Genomic DNA, 24080 nt, shown 5'->3' with positions numbered 1-24080 from the left:
AAGCAACCATACCTCGCGCCACCACCGTGCACTGCTAAGACTAACACCAAGAACATCAAAGATGACATCAAAAGTGGCATTGATGACATCACTGATGAAATCACATATCTGGCCCACTTGTTTTTGTTCACTGACATATCTAGACCAGGTGGTTTTGTTCACCGACAGTCAGAAAATTTTTATTCAAAAGGTGCTATATATCGAGATGTTAACCTTGTCGTATTTTCTTAAAGTACTTTCCTTAGGGTTTGGTCTAAGCTCATGGTGCACATACATGGGGCAATAAGCAGGCCTCAAGCACTCACAATTAATTTGTGTACATGAAGATGAGCTTTAATGTTATTAACATTTTCTGGTGATGCTGTTTCTTTCTTCCTTACTTTAGTTTCCCTGTATGTGCCTCTGATTTGTATTCATTGTGGGTCTTCATATGTATTGGTTGTGCTTGCACAAGTGTGTAGTAACTCTTGAATTATTAGCTAGTTGTTACATGTTTAACGTTAATCAAACCTCTGATAAGGTAGCATTTATATGTTACTATCCAAAATTACAAGATTATATATAATGTACTTCTATGGTGCATGCTGCAGCCATTGCCTATGTGTATGTATGATTAGGTTCCTGTATTAACAACAACACTCCAATATAATGTTTTGTTTAGATGACAACATTCTGTTATAGATTTAGTTCATGATAGGTCTCCCGATCACCCCTGACATCTTGTTACCAAAAAAACTATAAACACAACCCCTTGTAGAGACTTTTAAGCAAAATTAATTTCATATGTGATGTCATCAGAAATGTTATGGTTATGGTTGCTTAGCTAACGATAACTGGCGAATTTCAAGGGTTTTCCGGTTTTACTTGTACCATAACGTCCCTTTAACAAAGTTTTTTCAGTGAATTACATGGGTTTTTACCAGTGCACGCTAATTTCCTACAATTTACGAATATCATACTTACCCCCAATATACCAACATTCCTGTCCAGTTTACAAAGTTTCACCTTAAAACTCTGCCATTTCCCACCTTCTAGCATAATTTCTAACACTTCTATAAACTTTGTGCAACATTTTCCACTGTTTTTGTGCCCGTCGCCATTCGCGGATGTCTGATGTCATTGCAGACTTTTCGGAGAGTGTCACATGACTGCACGTGTGCAGCATGATGACATGTACGTGAACGCGCCATCCCTCCTCCCCAAGAGCCACCACCACTACCACCAGCTGACCTACACAACAAAAAAAGTGCAGTACTTCCAAAGACAATGAAGAGGACCAAGAAGATGAGATAGGTGAAGTGCCTACCTCTAGCACGAAGAGAGAATCATGCGTGTGGCAGTTCTTTACCACTGTTGGGAATATACCATAGGCTAAAACTACCAAAGTGAAATGCACTGAGTACACTTAGTCGCGGACTACCTGAACAGTACTACTACGGAACCACCTCCATGCACCACCACACCCAATCCAACCACTGCAATGCTCTCAGAAAAGCTGTTCCTTTCTTAGCAAGTAGTAGGCTGTCTTCCTCAACCTTATCCTCCTCTACCAATACTGTAACCACACAGCGTACTTCTGTGGGACACAAAAGGCCAACAGCTGCCTTGCAGGCAATAAAATAGGCTGTTGATCCATATCTTTCAAAGATAAGTCCTCTGTATATACTGCAACACACCACTCTGCAGGCGGGAGCAATTTCGAAGTGCTTTTGAAGCTGTAATCAAGGAGCATGAGAAACACTGCCCTCTACCTTAGAGTTAAAACACGCGCAACATCGTCCTGGTCCACCTGTCCCTTAGTGCTTGGTTCCTCTTCCCTCCCCACCTTACGTTCTAACCTCTCCTGCAAAAAAAAATACATCAAAAAACAACGAAAAAGGTTCCTTTAGGAACCACCTTTAACAGTAAAAAAATATAACTAAAAAAGATTTTATAGACTTCATCTACTTTACATTTCTCAGTAAAGTACATAGGGCCTCATTACACGGATGGCGGAGAACCATGGCGCTATTAGCGCCATGGTTCATGCCGGTAAAATACCGGCACCGCCTTGGCGGAAAGGGGAATTACCGCCCCATTCCAAGGTTAGTTGGGCGGTAATTCCCCCTTCCACCATTGCCCTTCCCCATTCCCATTTTTGCCCCATAGGGCATAATGGGAATGGGGAAGGCGCTAATTACGGTACCGCAAATTGCGGTACCGTAATTAGCTCCCTGGGTCCCTTTGCGGGTTGGTTTTTAACGCCTGCAAAAAGCAGGCGTTAAATCCCCCAACCCGCAAAGGGACCTAGTAGTAAGGCGGTAAGGATTTACCGGTACCGGTATTTTACCGGTACCGGTAAATCCTTACCGCCATCCGTGTAATGAGGCCCATAGACTCAATAAGATTTTCCAACATTTCCATTAGCATTTTGTGTTATGCTAATGGGAATAATGTGCCGTTCATCACCCTTTCCAGGGACTGGGGGGGTATAACGTCCCGTCAGCGCAAGTTATCGGCCCAACCGAAGCGAGTGCAGCTAACAAGGGCTGCAGACCTTTATCCCTCGTTACAGCCTCTGCAATGGGGGATGAAGGACATTAGCAACCGGGTTGCCAAATCCGTAACCCGGGGTGCTAAAAAAAAAAGGATTTTTCTTCCTACACTAAATCGCACGTGGCGTCCCGCTGTAGGAAGGAAAATCCTTTTCCAAGATGGCCACCATGGACATTTTATTTTCCCTTTCAAACCTATCCCAATTTCAAAAAAACTTTACCACATACCGGGTCCCTTGTGAGCTTGGCCACTTTATCCCTATTGGTCATCCCTTGTGGTCATGGCCAGTAGCCAGATTTTCCGGGTCATTACCTTATGCCATGACCCGGACAATCTGGCCACTGCCCGTGATCACAGGCTGTACTTCAGTCGCCAAAGGTATATCATTATTTTTTGTACCTACATTATGACCCTTTTCAAAAAATAAAACACAGACACATTTGCAAGACCATGCTTTCTGGTCCTTGCCAATGCTCGTTACCCGAGTTTGCTGGAAATCCATCTATGTTTTGTTTTTTCAAAAGTGTCAACATTTACCTACATACAATAGTCATATAAAACTTAACCCCACTTGACACAAGACTTTGCAAAAACGTTGAAGGTTGGGTCTCTAATCTTTCTGAAACTGTTGTCCACATTCGTTAAACGGCAACTGAGTTATAAGCCATCTAAAAAAGTTGAGAACCCTCTCTAATTTAGCCCCATCCTGACAAAAACCCACCAAACCTTTGCAAAAACATTTATATCTAGATCTAAAATCTTTTTGCAAACTTTTGTGCAGATTTGGGGGTCATGTATGCTCTGTGGGTGACATATAGCTGGATTTGTTGCAGTCTCGCATTCCTGGACACCTTCTTGTGATATCTCTGAGCTCTTTCCCATTGCCTGTCCTGCATTGTTTCACCCGCTTCCTCCTCCCAGTCCCGTCTCAGTTGGAGTGGCTCCTTTCCCATTCTAGACATTGTCAGTTCGTAAATCCGGGATATTTCGTGCCTTCCCTCCGAGATGTCATACATCGTTTCTATGGCTGTGTCCGGTTGCTCTGCTAGTGTTATCACAGACCACGTTTCCTTCATCTGTTTGACTATTCTATTATGAGTGATATGTTGCCCCACATGTATCCCGGGTTCATCCACTATCGTTTGGAAGTCCAGAGCTTCCCCTTCTTGCAATACATCACCCAGGGTGGCTAGGCCCACCGGCTCCCAGTGTTTACGGATTCCTTTCCTTAGTTGCTCATCTACCCCGCGTAGCGCTACAAGTGGCGCCTGTGGGGAGCATGGGGCCGGGTTTCCCATAGCTCGGCACGCTTTGTGCCAAATCTTCCAGCCCAGTGCCAGCAGTCTCGATCTCCCGTGCATCTTTGATTTGGGTAGCCATATTAGTTCTTTTAGGAAGTATGGGTCGCTCTCATCCCTCAGCAATCTAGATTCTGCTGTCTCGTCTTCTGACAACCACCTAGCAACATATTGTAGCTGTGCCGCCAGGTGGTATATCTCGAAGTTCGGCAGGTTTATCCCCCCTCTGTCGTACGTATTCTGTAATTTCCAGAGGGCCACCCTGTTTCTGGAGTTGTGTCACATGAAACCGCTGCATAGACTCTGGAGTTTGGTGAAGAAGCGCTTGGGCACCATATGTGGGATGTTTGCAAATAAATGTAATAGCCTAGGCAAGACCACCATCTTAAGCAAGACCGCCCTCCCCACCATGGCTAGGGGAGCTTTGCCCAGAACCCCATACTATTCTTGATACCTTCTATTTCACTCTTTGTGTTATACTTGTTTGCAACCGTGTGATATATGTTAATCCGCAGGTATCTGAATGTTCTGGTCTGCCGGGCTATCTGCAAGGTGGGTACGTTTTCCTGTGGGATGCCTCTGTACCTACCCAAAGGGAACATGCACGATTTTCTGGGATTCACCAATATTCCCGAGAGAGCCGCATAGTGTTCCACCACATTTATAAGCTTTTACAATATTTTGAGACCCCCTTTAATTGTGCCCCCTCTTGTCAAAATCCCAATAACCTTTGCAAAAACATATATTTCTAGATATAAAATCTAGAACCATTCAGAATCAGGTCTAGAATGAAATTCATGCAGTTTCATTGAGTGGCACCAAAGTTATAAGCCATCCAAAAACTGCTTTTCACCAACCCTGTAATTCACAAATAAGTATAGGAGCCCCCCGAACATCTCAGATGTTTGCAAACTTTAGAGGGCTGCCCCGAACTGTTTGCGGACATCGGAAAAGAAAAATGCCTATTTTTTGCTTTTTAAGACCATATCCCATCCCATCCTCATCACCCCTCACCTCTCCAGAGATTGTTTGATAGGTTTGACGAGTGCAATGTTGTGTATTTTAATATGTATTTACTGCGATATTCGCAGACAAAGCGTGCTGCCCGAGAATCCAACATGGCGTGCGTTTCCAAAAATCTGATGCACTTCAGGCTTTTCACCATCCAATCAGCGGATGTGTCTGATGTCCGCAGACCTTGTGTCGGCCTCTGGGCCAATCGGAGGCCTGTCCGTGGACCGAACAGGTAAGTAAATCAGCGGACCGAACCCAAATCACAAATTTATTTTGACCTACTTTTTGGTCATTTAAAAAAAAAACTATTGGGCGGATTTACACCAAATTTACAAAAGCACGCTTTCAGGATCAAGCGGCCGCTCCTGCCACAAATTTGGTGAAAATCCGTCCATCGGTTTGGGCTGAAGGCGTGAGCAAATTATCTTTTCCATTGCATCTATGGGAAAACCCACACATTTTTGGACCCCCCCTCTATAACTTTGCACCCTCCCTTGACGAAACCTCACCAAACTTTGCAGGATCAATCTGAAGGGGCCCTATACTTCTTTGGAAAGTTTTGTGAGGATTCATTTAGGTGGGGGGGCAAGTTATAAGCCGCCCAAATAGTGCTCTACCTATGGGTTGAGCAATTTAACCATAACTACAGGGCCGCTACCGCAGGCCCTGCAATATATTCAATGAAATTTTGTTTACTTAATGATCAGGTAAAAAACATATCACAACAAAACCCTGGAAATTCAACCAACGGCCCCTTTACTTTACGCCCCCTGTTGTGCAGTTTATGGCCACAATGGTGACATCACAGATGCTTTGAAGCTAAGTGGGGTACATGGCCAGTGATTTTTCACCCCTCGATGTCACTGTAGCTGTAAAAAAAAATATATGTATGATTTCACTTTTTTTCTATAACCATGGCTATGACCTACAAATACCCTCTGTAATTATTTTGTAGTTCTTATGCTCACCAATGTTGGGAAAAACGGGAGGGTCTGCCCTCCCAGACCCTTACCAAGTGCCCCCTCATGTATGCCTGCTCACCCCACGCCTCTGACAGCCTCCTCACCTGCCCTGCCCTCACATATTCCCCCTTCAGCACTTGTTATTTCTGTGATGCAGTTTGTTATGAAATGTCGGCCATTCGCAGCTATTCTGTCTGATAACTGAAGTTACAGAAAAGCTTTGTGTTGCAAACTCAGTCCCTACACCTTCTCCAACTCGCAAATTTAAGTTTCCGACCTATTACCTCCCTCTCACATCTACCCTAAAAGCATTTCCCTGATTTTACACCTGGAAATGGCATTTTCCTGCTTTTTCATTTTCGGCTAGCCGAGGGTATAGCCGCAGCTGTCCTGTCCAAGAAGAGAGCTTGGACTGACCACTTTCTTCCCTCCTCCCACCTGTCGCTCTGTGTCCCCCAGGTGAAGCCGACCCCAGCACTGCCACCCACCTTCTCAATCATCCGGCCCATAAAGAGTATGTCAGTAGAGGCTTTTGCCGCTACTTTCTCTCCTCCTGCCACGCCTGCAGCTGACTCTCTCTGATACAGCCCTCTCCAACCTGCATCTCTCTATCTCTAACACTCTTGATGTCCTTGCCCCTGTCACGAGGATCTGTCTGAAGCCCACATCCAAGTGCAACTATTTTGGTTTGACTCTGACCTCACTACCCTTAAACGCAAGTGTAGGGTGGCTGAGAGGAAGTGGAGGGCATCAGGCATCTCCTCTGACAAACTCGCCTGCCGCCTGCTCCAAAGGCAATACAGACTCTATGTCCTGTCCAAGGTGAGAGCTTACATCCAAGCCCGCGTCTCTGCGGCTTCTAACAACACAGCCGAAATCTGCAAGGAGCTGGCTAATCCTGCTGCAGTTTCCACCTCTCTTGTTCGCTCCCAGGCCCTTTGCTCAGCACTGGCTTCTCACTTCACCACTAAAACTCAGGACATCCTGTCCTCTCTCTCCTCTTCCTCTCCCTCTACCTCTCTCCGTCCCTCTGCGGCTGTCTCTCCTCCTCCTTTCTCCTCTTTCCCTGTGTTCTCTCCTGACGATGTTGCTAGACAAGTCCGATCTATGAAAGTCTCATCCAAGCAGGTGCTCTCCTGCTCCTCCAGAACCATCAAGGCACACAGCTCCAGCCTTGGCCGATTTCTGCAATCGCTCTTTTGCCACTGGAACATTCCCCTCCCCCTAAAGCACTCCCTTGTGGACCCCTCCTTAAGAAGCCCTCTGCCGATCCGTCCTCTCTAGCAAACTATTGCGCAATCTCTATCACTCCTTTCCCGGGCAAACTCCTGGAAAAGCTGGCCATCTCCCAGCTTACTCTCCATACTGAATCTGTTGGTTGTCTCCATGACCACCAGTTTGGCTTTAGAGCAGCCAGAAGCACGGAAACTGCTCTGCTGAACACCTGTGAAGACTTTCTCTCTAATGTCGAATCTAGCCTTTTTTCTGCCCTCATCCTCCTTGATGTATCTTCCGCTTTCAACATGTTCAACCACGCAATCCTGATCAATCATCTCTGTGACAACCTGGGCATCATGGGTCAGGCCCTAGCCTGGTTGACCTCCCTCCTCTCTGATCGCCCCTCCCAGGTCCAACTGGGGACCTTTCTCTCCACCACCTCTCTCTCCACATGTGGTGTTCCCCAGGGTTCTAACCTCTCACCCTGGCTCTTCAACCTTTACTTGGCTCCTCTGGCCTACCTCATCTCTACCCTCTCTCCTAACTTTCAGTGTTATGCGGATGACACTCAGCTCTCCTTCAGACTCCCCTCGGCCTCCTCTTCTCTCTCACTCATTCCTGACTGTCTATCCGCGATTCAGTAATAGTGTGCCTCCAACCATCCCTACCTTAATGCCAGTAAGACTGAGATCCTTCTCATTGGGATACTTGCTCCTGCTTTCCCTTCTTGACTCTGGCTGCCCTCCTTGGGCCCTCTACCTGCACCTTCCTGCGAGGCAAAAAACCTTGGTGTCATCTTCGACTCCACCCTCTCCTTCTCTCCTCACATCACAGACATCTCTAAGAAGTCCCACTACCAGCTTCACGTCCTCAGAGATATTCTTCCTTTTCTCACTTTCCCCAGAAGCTCACTGTCTCCAGAGCCCTGATTATCTCTAGATTACCACTGCAACAGCCTCTTTCTAAATCTTCCTGCCTCCACTCTTAGCCCTTTGCAACTAATCCAGAACAGGGCTGAAAGAATTGTCCTTGGCCTTAAGCCCAGGGACCGTATTTCTCCAATCTTGAAATCTCTCCACTGGCTCCCGGTGACTGCAAGGATCAAGTTCAGACCCTCTGCATTGTCTACAAGGATTTCTGGGGCCAGGGACCACACTACATCCAACGTCACACTAGGGATAGTATTACTGTGTCGACGCCTATTTTCGAGTTTCGAAAAACAAACTGTAATACTCCGCAGCTTCCACTAGATGTCGGCCTATGCACAGCATGTGAATCTAAGCAGATGCAAGCATCAGAAATACGATTACGGTGAGTAATGTATCCCATATATTTTGCTGGGTCAATAAATGACATGTGTACACATGTATATAGCATATGTCCCCTCTCTTACAAAAACAGCAATTTGCAGGGACGGAACAGCAATATAAACTTGTGCCTTTTCCATGGGGCCCCAGCAACAAATCACCAATAAACCATAGAACAAACACGCCCTTTTTTCTGTCCCTACAAGTATCAATGTCCCACAATATACCTCATAGTGTTTGCCAGCACACTTAGGAGTCAGATTCTGTATTCACTATGTAATGTCATTGCCCAAATTTTAAGATGAACCTCGAATGGGAGGAGGGGGGAGTAGCACAAATGCGCAGCTCTTTCTAGTAAAAGCCCTTATCCACAAGGATGGACACTGCAGGCGCCATAACTGAGGATGACATAAGTTTGGCAGGGTAACCAGCAGCGAAAATTAGCGTTCTTAGGAAAAGATATGTTGAGGACATAAGTATAGACTCATTCCTTCTGCTGCAACGAATGACCTACAGTGGACGAGGTGTACGGGAAAGTGCTGTTTTCTGCCCATACTGACAGAAGACCATTTTCTCCTACGAGGTAATGTACCTTTCTGGGATCTTCAAAACACAACATGAGATTAGGTTTCTATCGCATGCTCTTTGTAAGATACTTGATGTATCTATGTATACCACAGAACGGAAATCTATTCTGTTTGTTTAAGATTGTTATCTAAACTTTGCAACCTTAGACTGATGCTGCGGGGCCCAGAACCTGGTTCTGAACTTAAAGAGGGGGAACACGTTATCCGTTACATCGCCCATGACCGAGCCCAGAACAAGGCCAGCTGCAAGTTCACTGTGCGTGTGCAAGGTAAGAGATGGCAGAGCAAGCCGACGCAAGAGGAACACGCCTTAGCCGCTGACGCCATGCCATATCCCATAATAAGCAGGACCTGTTTTACTTTGAGCTGTGTGAAATTATACAGCACAGAGAATAGACTCAAGGCTATCATTACACTACCCATTCATGTGTTCCTCTTTTGTGTGCGTGTGTTTACCACGAGTTTACAATTCCTTTTACAAGCTGGTCTTTGGTTATTTTTCCCCCATAGTACTGCAGTTACGTTCTTTTTGAATTTACTTTTCTTTCTTGTCAGAGGGGCATAAACGACACTGGTTCGTGTTTCCGTCTTGGCAGAGATGACGCAGTTAAATTAATTCTTATTACAGGTTTCTCTCCTGCCAGAGGTGCCGCTTAGTTTATCAGGTTGTGACAAATATTTAGAAGAAATTAACAGATAACCTCTTTTTAATGGTAAGATTTAAAATTGTATAAAAAGTTTGAGATCTGTGCAAAACTCTACTGGAACTGTAGTGTGAGTTGTTTGCCTTAATTTGGGCCCATAATGTGAAAACACCTAAATCAACGGCCCAACTATCTAGCTCATCCAAAGGTAAGCATCTTCAAAGTTGCTAGCCTATCACCATTGCTTCCGCACATGGAGGGGCCAAGACATGGAGGTATATCATCCACATACATTGCTACAATATTAGGCACCAACAGTGTGATCCATCTGTATCAGACACTCACTGAACAGAGACCCGGTAATTGGACAGCCTCTTACAGAGAGCACATTCTATCCACAAGGTACATACAATCACCCCAAAATCTTCCTCAAAGGGATACTCTTGCTTGCAAATCTATCCGAGGAAGTTACCATTGCCTGAAATGAACATACATATTGGGAATGAGAGAAAGAGTTTGCATTAGGGGCCAATCCACTATATCATTATCCGGGGTGTGTGGTGTTTGCTATTAACCGAACATAAATGGTTTGTGCTTATTCTGCTCACCACACGCAACAAACATAAACACCAAGCCAGAAAGAAAAAGCGAGGACATGCAGAGTCAGGAGGGAATCCTTAAAGAATAAAGAAAGACTCAACACGCACGAGCAACAGCCACAAAAGAAATTAGGTTCAATGTTAACATCTCATCATTCTTTCCAGGCGTGTTTTCATTCATGTCTATTTTCTTATTTTCCCCACAGTGAAAAGATGCCCCATTCTGAAACCTCCTCTCCATGGCTTTGTCACGTGCGGCTCAGCTGGCAATAACTATGGTGCCATGTGCGAGTACCACTGTGACGGAGGCTACAATCGCCAAGGACCCCCTACACGGGTCTGCCAGTTCAGCCAGGTCTGGTCAGAATCGGAACCCATCTGTCTGCGTAAGTGTAAAACAACGATTGTTTGTGGTTGAGTAATTGAAAAAGAACCCACATAGGCAGAAAACGAAGAACCCCATTTTGTTTCTACCAACTAGAACTTTATACTTTATTAATAGTGTGATGGTAACTACGCCGAATTATGGATTTGGCACCCACAAAGAGAAAATACCTGCAGAACTTGCATGGAGGTATTTCCTCCTGAAAAGGCAGAATTACCACGCTTGGATTACCACTGGCAGTTATTCTGCCAGTCCCCAATGAAGTCATATAGCTCTCCTTATTGGAGCATAATGTAACTTGTAATGTTGCAGTTTTACCGCATGGCTGCGGTAATAGTAAATAAGTGTGATAGTATTAGCCCTGCCAATACTGCCAAATTCCTATTGAGGCCTTCAGTTCTCCACTGGATGGGACTGTGATGCATGGTGATGCAGCGTCATGCTCATTTACTGGGTTCATGGTGCAATTTGTTGCTTACAATGACCTGCATTCCAGTCCTTTAGAAAATGTATAGCTTTTGACACAGTGTCTAAGGTTCTGATACGTCTGTTGTTGATTTTTTTGTGCTTATGTTTTAAATGTGTTATATTTTTGCACTGGTAGAGCACAAAGCTAGGAAACCTCATATAGAGGGTGCATTTAGTGTAGAATTAATACACTTAGAAAAACACAAGGAACATGTTCAATATTTATTAATGGCAGTTGGTGAGCGGTGCAAGTGGCTCTAGGTCACGTGGCCTAAGCCGTGCCCACCTGTCAATCACTGCTAAACTGTTGGTGCCTTCCTGTTTTGCCGCCTTTTTTCCCTACTTAAGCAGCCCTCCAACATCTTTTACTTTGCATTTGGTGAGTAGGTGTAAGTGGATCTAGGTCACGTGGCCTAAGCCCCAACCACCTTTTTAGTCTGGCCTCTTCCTTTCTGCTCTTAACTCTTAGATCAAGGTCGTCTCTCGCCTGGGCATCACCTGTTTGGACTGGTAAAACCCAAGGCCTAATCCCCTGCTCAGACAACAAGTAAGCACGCTCCGACATGTATTTTCTCCCTCCGTCCCCAGAGGTTATCCCCACCATCAAAAGGCAACGCCAACATCAACACATCGCCCCTTCTCTAAAGCATGTACTCCGTAGGGCAGCAACCTCACCCACATCAGCCTCAAGCCCATCAGCACCCCCTCACTGTTCACAATACGGAAGTTGATGTTTGCCAACGTCCGGTCAACTATCACCCATGCAGCAGACATTGCCAACCTCATCACAACACATGACCTTGACGCCATCTTCATCACCGAGACCTGGCCGACAACCACCTCCACCTAGATGTCCTTGTCCCTGACGGCTACAGCATCCAACTCGGAGACCGGCCGAACAAGAGAGGCTGAGGTCTCCTCGCATTCATCCACAAGACCCTGTGGCCCTTCACTAGACTTGACATCAGCAACATTGGCTGCTTTGAAGTCCTCTCCTGCCTCTTCCCATCTACCCAACGGACACAGTCTCCTTCCATCTCATTTACAGATCACCTAAACCCAACACCGGCTCCATCAGAGACTTCACCGAACTGGTCACTACCGTATCCCTCAACACACACCAACAACATCTTTCTAGGGGTCTTCAACCACCCAGCCAACAAGGCCACCAAATCGATGGAGGAAGTTCTCCTTTGCCTTTTCGACACTCTCAGCCACACACAGCATACGAAAGGCCCAATGCACTCGACCTAATCATCACCACATTGCTTTCACTCCACTACAGCTCTAATCTCTTTCGCTTGACTGGTCTGACCACCTGCCCATGCATTTCAACAACCTGTACCCCAGTCAAACACTCCCAGCAGAAACTCAGCAGACAAATCTTCAGGTCCTTCAAGAACTTCCCAGTGGAAGCCCTCATGGAATACTTCGCCAACCTCCACCTCACATTGATCGAACACCCCCAACCAAACTGTAACTCTCTACTGGAAGCACTCAACGCCACCCTCACAGCCTCCATCGGCCGACACGCGCCTCAGAGACAACACACCTGCAAACCAAAACAGTCAGCACCTTGGTACATGCAAGAACTCAACTTCAGAAAAAGAGTCCTCCGAGAACAAGAGAAAACCTGGCGCCACTCCAGAACTGCATCCGACCTGGTGCCCCTCAAGGAACTCCGCTGACAACAAATCAACACAGCTAAGACCTCCTACTATCAGAACACCATAGCAGAAGCCAACAACAAAAGCAGAGCCCTCTTCAAAGCAGTCAAGCACTGCGTCAACCTGCTACCTGACCCTGCCATACCACACTCCATCAAAAAATCCAAAAAATCCACCTCCATTAATACCTTCATCGACAAAATCAGCAAGATACGCCAGCACATAGACACAAACTCTGCATCCACAGACCCACCTTACGTCCCTCCTCGTGAAATCTCCACACCCTGGACAACATTTAAGACACTCTCTACAGAGGACCTGGTAGAAACCCTGGCTACCCTCAAAGCCACATCCTATACAGACACCATCCTCCCAGGATCTATCTTCAAGACCCTCCCTGCAGAAGCTCTCCTTCCCTACTTGGAGATCTTCAACAGTTCCCTAACTCAAGGCACCTTCCCATCAACCCTAAAGACAGGATAAATCCTCCCTCTACTCAAGAAACCCACTCTGGATCCCGACAACCTAGGTAACTATTGCCCCATCCATTCCGTTCCTAGGTAAGATCATCGAGAAAGTGGTAGCCTCACAACTGCAGCAACACATCAACACCAACAATCTCCTCCAAACCTACGGATCTGGGTTCAGATGCAGCATGCAAATGGCAACCATACAGGTGGTCGACGACGGCCTCAACATCTTTGATGATGGCCATCCCTGCCTCCTGGTTCTACTCAACCTCTCAGGCGCTATTGACATAGTAGACTACAAGGTGCTCACAGGCACCCTACATCGGCGCATGGCGATCAGCGACCTTGTCCTATGCTGGTTCAAGGCCTACTCGCCAACCTCTGACAGATTGTTCAGATGGACTCCTCTAGAACGCCAATGCTACCCATCACTTGTGGAGTGCTGAAGAGTTCCATCCTCTCCCCAGTGATCTGCAATCTATACATGGAGCCACTGGAGCCCTCCTCGCCACAAACAACATCCACATCCACCAATACGTCAACGACACACAGCTATAGCTCAAGATCAACTCCATCAAGGGCATCCACAGGCTCAAAACCTGATCCAGGCTAAGAATGTCCAATGCATACTTGAAGCTCAACACCTCCAAGACCGAATTCCTACTCCTCACCAACAACACTGAACACTTAGACATACAGACCTGGCTACCAACCATGAACCCTGAGGGCTTCACACCTGAGGTGATCTCCTGCGCCAAGTCCCTCTGGTTCCACATCAGCAAACACCTATCGTTCAAGACGCACATAGCTAAGCAAACTCAGACAGCTTGGTATAATCTCTCCCTCCTGTGAAAAGTCAAGTCCTTCCTCCCTCCGGACAGCTTTAGATCCACCGTTCAAGCACTGGTGCTATCCCACCTGAATGGGGAAATACCCTCCTCGAAGGCCTCCCGTCATGCTCCCTTGTGCCCCTGAGAAGAGTCCTACACTTTGCTGCATGCCTCATCAAGGGTCTACGCAGATACGACCACATCACCCCAGTCCTCATCGACCTTCAATGGCTCCCACTGCGCGCACAAATCACCTTCAAGTCTTGTTGCCTCATCTACAAGGCAGTCACCCTCAAGTCACCCAGCTACCTTGCGGAGAAGCTCAGCATCTGCAGTGGACAGCGCACCACAAGAAGCCAGGGCATTTGCAGACTCGAAATGTGCCCCTGCAAAAAGGAAAGGACCAGAAAACAAGCCTTCTCTGCCTACTTCCGCAGATTATGGAACCTCCTCCCAGTCAGCATCAGAATCTCCCCTACGCTCCAACAATTCAGAAAAGAACTCAAGACCCACCTCCTCAAGGAGTTTCTCCTCCTCAACACCTAGGCCATCACATCACCCTCTGCGCCACCTGACTCGCTAGATGCCATCCGCCCCTTCATCCCTGCCACCCTGTACAGCTGTACCCCTCCTCTGTATGCTACACCCAGCTATACATCTGTTCTGTTGTTACCTCTGAAAAGTGCTCCGTTGCTTCTGGAAGCTAGGTCCGTGCTCAATAAATATCATAATAACAATAACAAATCTTGCTTTTCAAAGCATTTTTTTGCAATTTTAGATCCTCGAGCATATATAGGATTTATTTGCGCTGCCTTAGTGCCGGTAAGAAGAGTCTATTCCTAGAATATTGTAATTTAAAGGTATTTCATTAGGTGTTCTGGTCTCTGCTGGTGTACAGAATACAATAGCTATAGAATGAGTGTTTGATTACACCCACAAGTATTGGCATATGTCCAGCTCGTCACATAAATTATATTCTTCTTTTCTGACTCTAGCTCTATCTCCCCCATGATTGATTTGCCTCCTTGTCACATTGACAGCAATGCAGATCATTGTCGATCTGAATTCAGCCGCAGCATTTATGGATCAGTTCTATGAGAAAAGAAGACTTCTCATCGTCTCGGCACCGGAATCCACAAACCGCTACTATAAGATGCAAAACTCCATTCTGCAGGTCAGTGAGTCTCTTTTAAACGTTCACATGTACAGCATCTCTGAATGCAATCGCCAGCAAGTTCATGAAGTAAAACAACATGATGAGAAACATTGGAGAAGACTGGGTATGGAGTTGTGGGTGAAAAATGTCACTGCTGTCCATTGATGACCTTGTTTTAAATTACTCTGATGTCCACATTTCTCTCACAAGTACATTTGTAGCCTACATGCAAATTCAAGACTACCTAGAGCTCAATAAACTACTAAGAGCTCGTCAATCTGGCTTTAGACCACAAAATGGAACCGAAACAGCCCTTGTTGACCTCAAAAATCAAATTGATGACCTAAAAGACAAAAGTAAAGTTGCCATTCTACTCCTCCTAGACCTGTCAGCAGCCTTTGATTTGGTTGACCATAACATTCTATGTGAACACCTGTCATCGGCTGTTCACTCTTCAAACTCTTCCATCATGTGGATACGGTCCTTCCTTGACAATAGGACAATGCGTGTTTTCTCACCTAAAGCAGCGGCAGACCCGATCCCCATCACCTGTGGAGTCCCACAAGGGTCTTGTGTATCGCCCACTTTGTACAATATCTTTGCAAAGCCTTTATTCGATAAACTGGACCATCTGGGTGTCACCTACACTAACTACCCAGGTGATAGCCAGATACTCCTACCACTATCTGGTACCTACGACATAGACGTCTGCCGGATCAACGAAGTCTACACCATCATTGAGGCATGGATGGCCACTCATGGCCTCTGCCTGAATGATGATAAGACGGAGCTGCTCATAGTCGGATCACCCAACAACATACTAAAACTCAGCCCTAACTACACTAGTATCTATATAGATGGAAATAACGTACCTATAGCCAAAGTGGTAAAAACCTTAGGGTTTTATCTCGATGCCAACTCCAACCTTACTAAACAAATTAATATGACTGCCTGAGCCACTGTCTATACAGGCAAGCTGATCGGGGCTTGCAGACCCTTACTATCTTATGACAGCTGCCTCACATTGGCCAGAGCACTTATACAATCCAAGTTGGACTACTAGGTGCCAACAAATCTATAACCAACAAGCTGCAGATTCTGCAAAATAATACGCTCAGAGAAGCATTCAACATTCCCAAAAGAGAGCACATCTCGGCTACTAGAAGACACTGTAAATGGCTGTCCATTCAAGAAGGAATTGACCTAAAAACACTCTGCCTTACCCACAAAGCACTGAACCATCGAGCCCCACCGTATATTACAGATACATTTCCCCACAAATTGTCAGCCAGAACCACCAGATTCACCGACACATCCTGCCTTGTGGTGCCCAGATACAACCTTAAAAAGGCAGGCGGAACTAGCTTCTCGGTTCTTGCAGCCCAATTATGGAACACACTTCCTCAGAACATCAAATCCACACAATCTCATAAAGAATTCAGAAGCCATGTCATCTCATGGTTATTGAACCAAAACAAACTGAAAACTGTTTAACTCTGTGACGCCAGCAGATCATTGTCACACCTTGTACTGATCACTTGTATATTGTACTTATGCATGTGTCTTGCGGCCTGAACACATCTATATTATGTTCACATCTATATTATGTACCGGTTGTACTATGTATTTGCTGCCCACCTGTAATCATATGTAACTATAATATGTACTACAAGCGCCCAGATACCCCTGGGTCATGGTGCGCTATATAAGCAAAATAAACAAACAAACAAACAAACCTGAACTGGTGCTCTGAAAAATAGTTCTCTGCATTAAATATCCTGATGTAATGTGACATTCTACGATTAATCGAAATGTATTAGCTATAGACTTTCTTCAATATAAAGTGCCAGTCTTCGTCACCCAGGCTGTACTAATATCTTCTCTGTTTAATAACCTTACTGAATAAAAAGAAAGATGTTGATGCCCCCTTTCTCCAATCTAGCACTCTTGCCAAACAGCTGGGAAACAACAGCAGATTGATACTTTTACACCATCACCCATTCCTGAAAATTTGCTAAATTTGGTAATGCGTCATTTGCATGAAAATGTGTCAAGTTAGAAATATGGCCAAACCAAATCCCCCCATCATTAGTAATACTTAACATCAAGGATTGCAGTTTCATTACAACCATGGGGATTTTAACTCTAGCCATTGGTCTTGGATTTTGGTTCCGAAACGTCCATTCCGATTCATTGTCATCAGATGTGTCTGGTTCTGTGTTTTTTCACATAGCTGGCACAGCTCTGACTGAAGGTCTAGGTCTTAATATGAAAAGGGATCAAACCTTTTCAGCAGACCACATGGCTCCTACTGTCCCTGTCGTGAAACGTCCTGTTTACTGGTTCCCATGCTTTTATGGTCATCTGAGATTATGTGAATCTGCAAGGTTTAAAACATAGTTTCTTTTTCCTTTTCACTCCTTTCAAGAATCTGGTCTCGCTCAATCCCTCCTTCTGATTGGACTATATCTGTCCACTTGTCTCAGTTCGCAGTGCATTTCTCCTAGTCATCAATAAGAGCATTTGGTGAATCATATTGTGGAGGACTTGGTTGATCTTGCAGATAAGATGAAAAAATATGTTGTCCTCTCCCCTTGGGAAACCTTATACCAATAGCAAACTCGATATTTGATAGTTTTAGAGCTTGTGTATCTGGGTTTATAAGCCTCTGTTGTCTTTAATTATTGAACTATTAGATCATCTTATTTCCTCTATTTCTTCAGTCACTTCTACTAATTATATTTGGGAAGTTGTTATTTCTCGCCCTTCTTTGTGGATTCCAACCTGTAGTGTAAGGACTGTTTTATTCACTTGCATGTTGTCAGCTTTTTCTGCACCTCAAACCTCTCCATCCATTGTGGGTTGTTTGGAGGGAGACAGTGAAAGGGGCAAATAAGACACAGATTTGTGTTCTCGGTTCACTTTCTTGTTGTGGGCAATGCATCTGGCCTCCTGCTGTCTCTGTCAGATTCCCTGGAACCAGTGGGCCCCATTCATTACAATAAGTACAATTCCCAAAGTGTTCTTGCATCCTCCCGGGGCAGGCCAAAATAATCAGTGTATGCTGTTTTATTCTCCTAAATATCTACTATGTTGTGCGTTGTATCTGAAATATAGGTGCCAGTCCCTTTTCTTCATAGGGTTGCTTTCGTAGTTGTCCATCAAGCTTTCCAAGGCTTGTGTCTCTATGAGCATAGAACTCTCAGTCTGCGTGTCACCCTCCATATCAGATGCTGAGGAGTTTCAAGAGCCATCTGCATTGCTCTTTCCTCACTGGGAAACAGCCCATCCACTCCAAGACCCCTCGAACATATGGTCCCCAACACTGTGTTCCTCCTCAGTTCTGTCTCGGTTACCATCCCCATGACAACCCAGGGTCCTCAGAAATACCATGCTTTTTGACTGCATGATGCATTTTCAGTGTGTGTCTATGCCCATCTTGTAGGGTGCTACCAAGAACAGCAGGAGGCCAAGCAAAGAAGACATCATGGGTCGGTTGCTCACCTTCAGGTGACTATTAGGCAACGCAGCATAGTACAGAAGGCACCACCTTCGTCTCGAGATGAATCACCACTGAGGCTTATTTAACTACTTTGCATTGAAATGCTTTTTCCCCTTTTGGGCTTAAAAGGAGAAAATCTACCTTGATGAGATCACCTGCATTGCTCCTCTCTGACCTCCCAGCACTGAAGTGAGGGATTGACCGTTGACTAGGGAAGACAATACTGGTCAGTCCTCATTTTGCCAGCAAGGTCGTTGAGAGAGAGAATGGCTCCCTGTAGACATCTGCATTAAGCATGCAGGTCACAGGTTCAAATCCTGACAGGTCTGACTCAACCTTTCATCGTTCAGAGGTCAATACAGTGAATACCAATGACCTGGGTAAAAAAACATTATTGCAGTGTTTCGATGCAGGTGCAATCTGATTTACAGTTCTATATTATGTTACTTTAATTTAAGCTGGACATGTATTGCCTTACTTTAATTTGTATCCTTTGGGGGATTTCTTTTTTGCTATCAACTCTTGTGAATCATATCTTATTCTGCAGAACCTTTTCAGAAGGTTATTCTTCACTGCTAATAATCTTCTGACCTAATTGGTTTCACTGCCACCTCCAACCTTGTTGTTTGGTGCAAACTGACCTTCTCATTATGAATCTGTGGAAGAGGCTTTCCAGGATATGTTGCGAGCAAGTGGACACAGCCCTCAGTTGGTCTCCCGCTTTAGAGTAGGGCAGTGAGAGTGCAAAAACGCCATCAGAATGATGGTCATCACTCGCACCCCCCACATTGCTAGAGTTGCTGACAAGCAAAGTATTGTGAGTGGCATCAGATAGCCAGTATAGAACATGGTTGTCTACGTACATCTTCAGACCTGAGGGGGCATCTATCTGAAACCTGTTATCCATTTTACATTCATACAGTTCATCACACTAAAATGAACACACATGTAAAGAAATAGAAAATATTGTTATTGCTGGTGAGAAACTGGATACATGGTCTCCAGATACAAATTCTATATGGTCACGTTTACAAAGGGTGAGGGCCACAGAGAAATGTCTAGCACGCCTGCATTCACTACAAGATATATTTGCAAAGCAAGTCCCCCTGTACAAATATAGGTCTCCTGATCCTGGGCTTGCATGGGTTAAATATGCAGTACATACTCAGATGACTTGGTGTGCTTCCATGTTCCTGCTGCTCAGAGCATTGCCAAAACGTCTGGCGATGGGCTCTTTTGGATTTATTTGTTTATGACTTGTACAAGTTATTATCATGAGGAAGAAAAATTCAAGACCAACCCACACAATATTGAATTGATGGATTTGTCAGAGTTGATACCCGTTGTTCAGGTGCCTCTGCACTGCTGCCTGACTCATGGTGCTAATGAATAAGAGCAGGTGTGCCCATAACCCTCTCTGCCAATTTCATCAGCGGAACAAATACACATCCCAACTGGCCCAACAGAAACTGTGATGGTCTCACTAGAAAATCGATGACTTGCAAAGTTGTTCTTGAAGGGAACACATCTTTCAGCCAATAGCTTTCGCCAGTGAATGTACCGGGTTTTGTGGTCATGCACTTTTTCACACCGAGTGCTATTGGAAGTATAAAAGTAAGGTGTTCCAATGATTGGGTAACACCAGTTTTTACTCCTTTTCATGTATCATTAACATTTCACCTCCACCAATTACTGTCTCGCGTTTCTTCTGATTCCCCTTAGCAAGCCACTTGTGGGCTGGACATGCGCCATGTAACAGTTATCGAATTGGTGGGGCAGCCGCCTACGGAAGTTGGAAGAATCAGAGAGCAGCAGCTGTCCGCACAAATCATTGAAGAACTCAGGTAAAGAGAAGTGGTGCAAAGTAATTCAATATGTGAATACCATGCCATAGTGGAACGATGAAAACTGCAACAGTTTACCATCGTAGAATGCTGAGGGGGTTGACATTTCCAGAAGTTTTTTTTTTTTATCTTGCTGGGTGTTGAAGAGTGGAAGACAGCTGGATTGTGTAAATGTATAGCAGCAGTAACCCAGGGGCATACTACATGGCGTTGCACCAATGGAAACAGCCAGTGCAAACAAACTTGTGCACCAGAATGTAACCAAATCCCTTCCACAATACCAAATGTAACTGTACACGTTGTGCATGTGCCAACATATATGCTTTGATAGGCGAGCATGCACATTATTTTCTCCATAAAATCCCAACAATATGTGTAATACTTTCAAATTTCAGAGATACTCTGCTAAAGTTGACCAGCCACCGTTTGACGTCAATACCATCTCAGGTGTGCTCATTATGCCTTTCTTGAATCCTTTGTCTAGGTGACAGAGGGGCTTGGGGGACCCTATAACTCCATTACCATCCTCTTGCAGTTAGAAAGCTCACCAACTCTCTAGGTGTCTTTGGCTGCCTGCGAGAGGATCAGGTAGGCGATCACAATGGCAGAGCAGCATCTTCAGCATTACTCAGTCATTGAGCACTGGCCCGTACCACGGAAAGTGCAAACCAACTTTAGCACCAGATTTTGCACATGATCCTTCTATAATACCAAATGTGCCAGTGATCTTGTAGCACCAGTACATCTACTTCTCGCCTCTTTTTTTTATATGGCAGAGCTCCATGAATATGTGCTCCTGTATCTAGCACCAAAGATACGGGCAATCCTTTCAAATATAAGAAATGCTGTGAAACAGCAGACCAACCACACTTACAGCAAACCCTCGAAACAAGGATTGCATTCACAAAGCAATATGCAGCACTACAGGGGCAATAAGAAACAACACCAGTAACTTGGCTATTACGCATCTTCATGGGTTCTGTGGCACCCATTAAATTACCAGCCCACCTTGTATAATATGGTGCTGTTAAAAGTTGTGCCAAATGCTCATTGCAGATGTTGCAGAATATGGGCCAAGTGAACAAGTCAAGATGACGAAGCTGTAATATAAATCTGGGAATAGGTTGCCCTCTGGAACGAAACCCCGGATGTCGTCACTTCTCCCGTAGGGAGTGCTCCTTCCCATGAGGCCAGGGAGGTGAGGCCTCTACCCGATAATCGCCTTGTGGGTGGCACTCAGCAGGTGGATCTCATGGGCAGGGAAGCCCCGTATGTGACTAGTGACGACCTGGGGAGAACATGGTAACCCCATAGCCCACCTAACCCTAACACAACAACCTACTGCTCTTCCACCAACACTTTCCCTAGTGTTCCTATATGTTTTTGCAACACCACCAATATCGGAATTACTGCGAATGAGGAAGAGTGTGGACTCCTCAAAGGACATGTATCCTTAAGTATTGAGATGAGGGAGAGACAAGTTGACTCATCGGAAGACCTAAAGATCAGTATTGGGACGAGGAAGAAGTGCAGAAGCATAGAGAGACCATACGAGAACATGAATGAAGAGTCTAGTTTTTCCAGAGACCTGATTGGGCAGAACCCATTCAAAACCAAAGCAGGAAACCAGGAAGCAGAGAGAGGCCATCCCTGGAGGAACCACGAGCGTGGGGAATGCTTTGGTTGGAGGAGAACCAAAGCAGCTATAGGAAAGCTTACCCAGCAAGCGGAGAGGCTCTTACCTGGTTGGATGTCGAAGTTCCATCTGGCGAAGCAGAACATCAAACATCCAGGCAAGCCAAGCAGAAGGGCTCCGCAGGCACAGGAATACGTGACCACTGAGGGTCTGCAAGTGCCACGGAGAGGCTGCAGCATCCCGGAAGAGCAGAGAAGCCTAGAGAAGCCTGAAACAGAATGCTAAGAACCCCGAGACCAACCAGGCCGAGATGGAAGAGGCCCTAAAGGTACCAGGGCTACCGGGGCAGTTGGAAGGAGTACCAGAGGGCACTTGCAAATGCTGGAGCCACAATACAGGTGCCTAATGGAAGCCCCTGGGGAAAGAGCTAAGTCCCCTAACGAAAAGGAACTGTGATACCAAGAGGAGAGAATTCCAGGGGTCGGGTACCCGCACCCTTTTATGAAGAGTAACCTAAGTCATCTTCATAGTCACAGTACCTGGCAGGATAGTGAACCAGGACTACTGCACCAAGTCAAGGACAACACACAGCTCTGGGACCCACACCCATAATGTTGGGAACTCATGTGAATTGTGAACTTTTGAAGTGCAAAGTAAGCCAGGGGAAGGGAGTCATTCCCCCTGGTAATATTGAACTGTGAAAGTCTGAGAAGGACTTGGGGGAAGGTAGTCATTCCACCCAGCCTCTGTGAACTGCATACTAAAGTCTAAGAAAGGCCTGGGAGAAGGAAGTCATTCCGCCCTGCCCTTGTGAACTGTAAAGTCAAGAGACCTCGGGAGAAGGAAACAATACCTCTGGTGTTTTACCCGAAGACTGTGTCGTGAGTCATTTCCCTGGCACCGTTAGAGCATTGAGTACCAAATGCCTGGAGAAGGGAGCCATTTTCCAGGAACCCCATAGTGAAGTCGAACTACGGTCAATAAGGAATGATGTTTGAGTTGGAACTTTTCTTTTGCATTGGAACTGTAACCTTACAGCACCACAAGCTGGAAATGTGTTTGTTTTCTCAGAAAGGAACTGAGACCTGGAGAAGGGAGTCATTCTCACAGGCAAAATTCCCCCTACGATGGGAACTGTGGTTCATTGTCCGGAAGAAGGGAGTCATTCTTCTGGACCAGGAAAATCCACTACCCTTTTCTTAATAGTTGCATGTGTGAGGAACAGAAGTAGGCATTTTGAAGCAAAGGTGGACTCTTTTTATTTACTTGGACATTCTGACCGATCCCTTAATTCCTTATTAGAGTTAGGAAGAGTTAGGTTTCCTCTTTATTTTTGCCTGAATAAAATTATTTGCCAATCACCATGCCACTGTTTTGTCAGACTCATAAATCTGCATCCTTACACCTCAAATAAAACGACTAACATGCTGCGGCGGCAGTCTTCAAGCCTGTGATTAGACAGTGCTTGCTGTAAAGACCAGAGGGAGGGTCTGCACTTCCGCTCTCTATATGGTAGAGGGGAGGCACAGATACCCCTGCCAGGATTCTCTATTACGGTAGCAATGGATGAGCAATCAAGGCCTAGCTTCTCGGGAGGTGATGCGAGCTGGTTCTTAAGTACAGTGTAGTCCCTGAGCACCCACGAAGGAATGTCCACACAATGGATCAGTTAAAACACAGTCTTTATATAATTAATATTTAAGGTCATATACACAATCACGATAACTCACTTTGTACTCCGAAAATCAATAATGGTAAATATGTACAAATTCTAAAGTGGTACCACTAACGTTATTAGATCTTATTCAAGTGCATACGGTCAGGATGACACACAGATCAAAATAAAGAGGAAACCAGCAGTAGAGAGAGGAAGGAAAGCAGGATGGTTGAGCAATAGGCAGAATACTGGTAGCTACCATTAAACACAGCTCTCTGTGGAGATCCCCCCCACCTGGGCA

The 24080-nt window shown here is 45.5% G+C and overlaps 1 protein-coding gene across 3 annotated transcripts in view; it reads left to right on the top strand.

Annotated features, from left to right (window-relative positions):
- SRPX2 (sushi repeat containing protein X-linked 2) overlaps positions 1-24080 on the top strand; it is a 1035003-nt gene that overhangs the window by 873591 nt on the left and 137332 nt on the right. For all 3 annotated transcript variants that reach the window (XM_069612957.1, XM_069612956.1, XM_069612958.1), the window contains 4 exons: positions 9069-9190; positions 10371-10550; positions 15025-15158; positions 20365-20486. In XM_069612957.1, coding sequence (XP_069469058.1) covers positions 9069-9190; positions 10371-10550; positions 15025-15158; positions 20365-20486 — 558 coding nt within the window. The remainder of the gene's footprint in view (positions 1-9068; positions 9191-10370; positions 10551-15024; positions 15159-20364; positions 20487-24080) is intronic.

The sequence above is a fragment of the Ambystoma mexicanum genome, chromosome 5p (assembly GCF_040938575.1).
Source record: "Ambystoma mexicanum isolate Mex_15411 chromosome 5p, UKY_AmexF1_1, whole genome shotgun sequence".
NCBI lineage: Eukaryota > Metazoa > Chordata > Amphibia > Caudata > Ambystomatidae > Ambystoma > Ambystoma mexicanum.
Note: the sequence above shows the minus strand (reverse complement) of the source record. Positions and strands in the feature narration are given on the sequence as shown.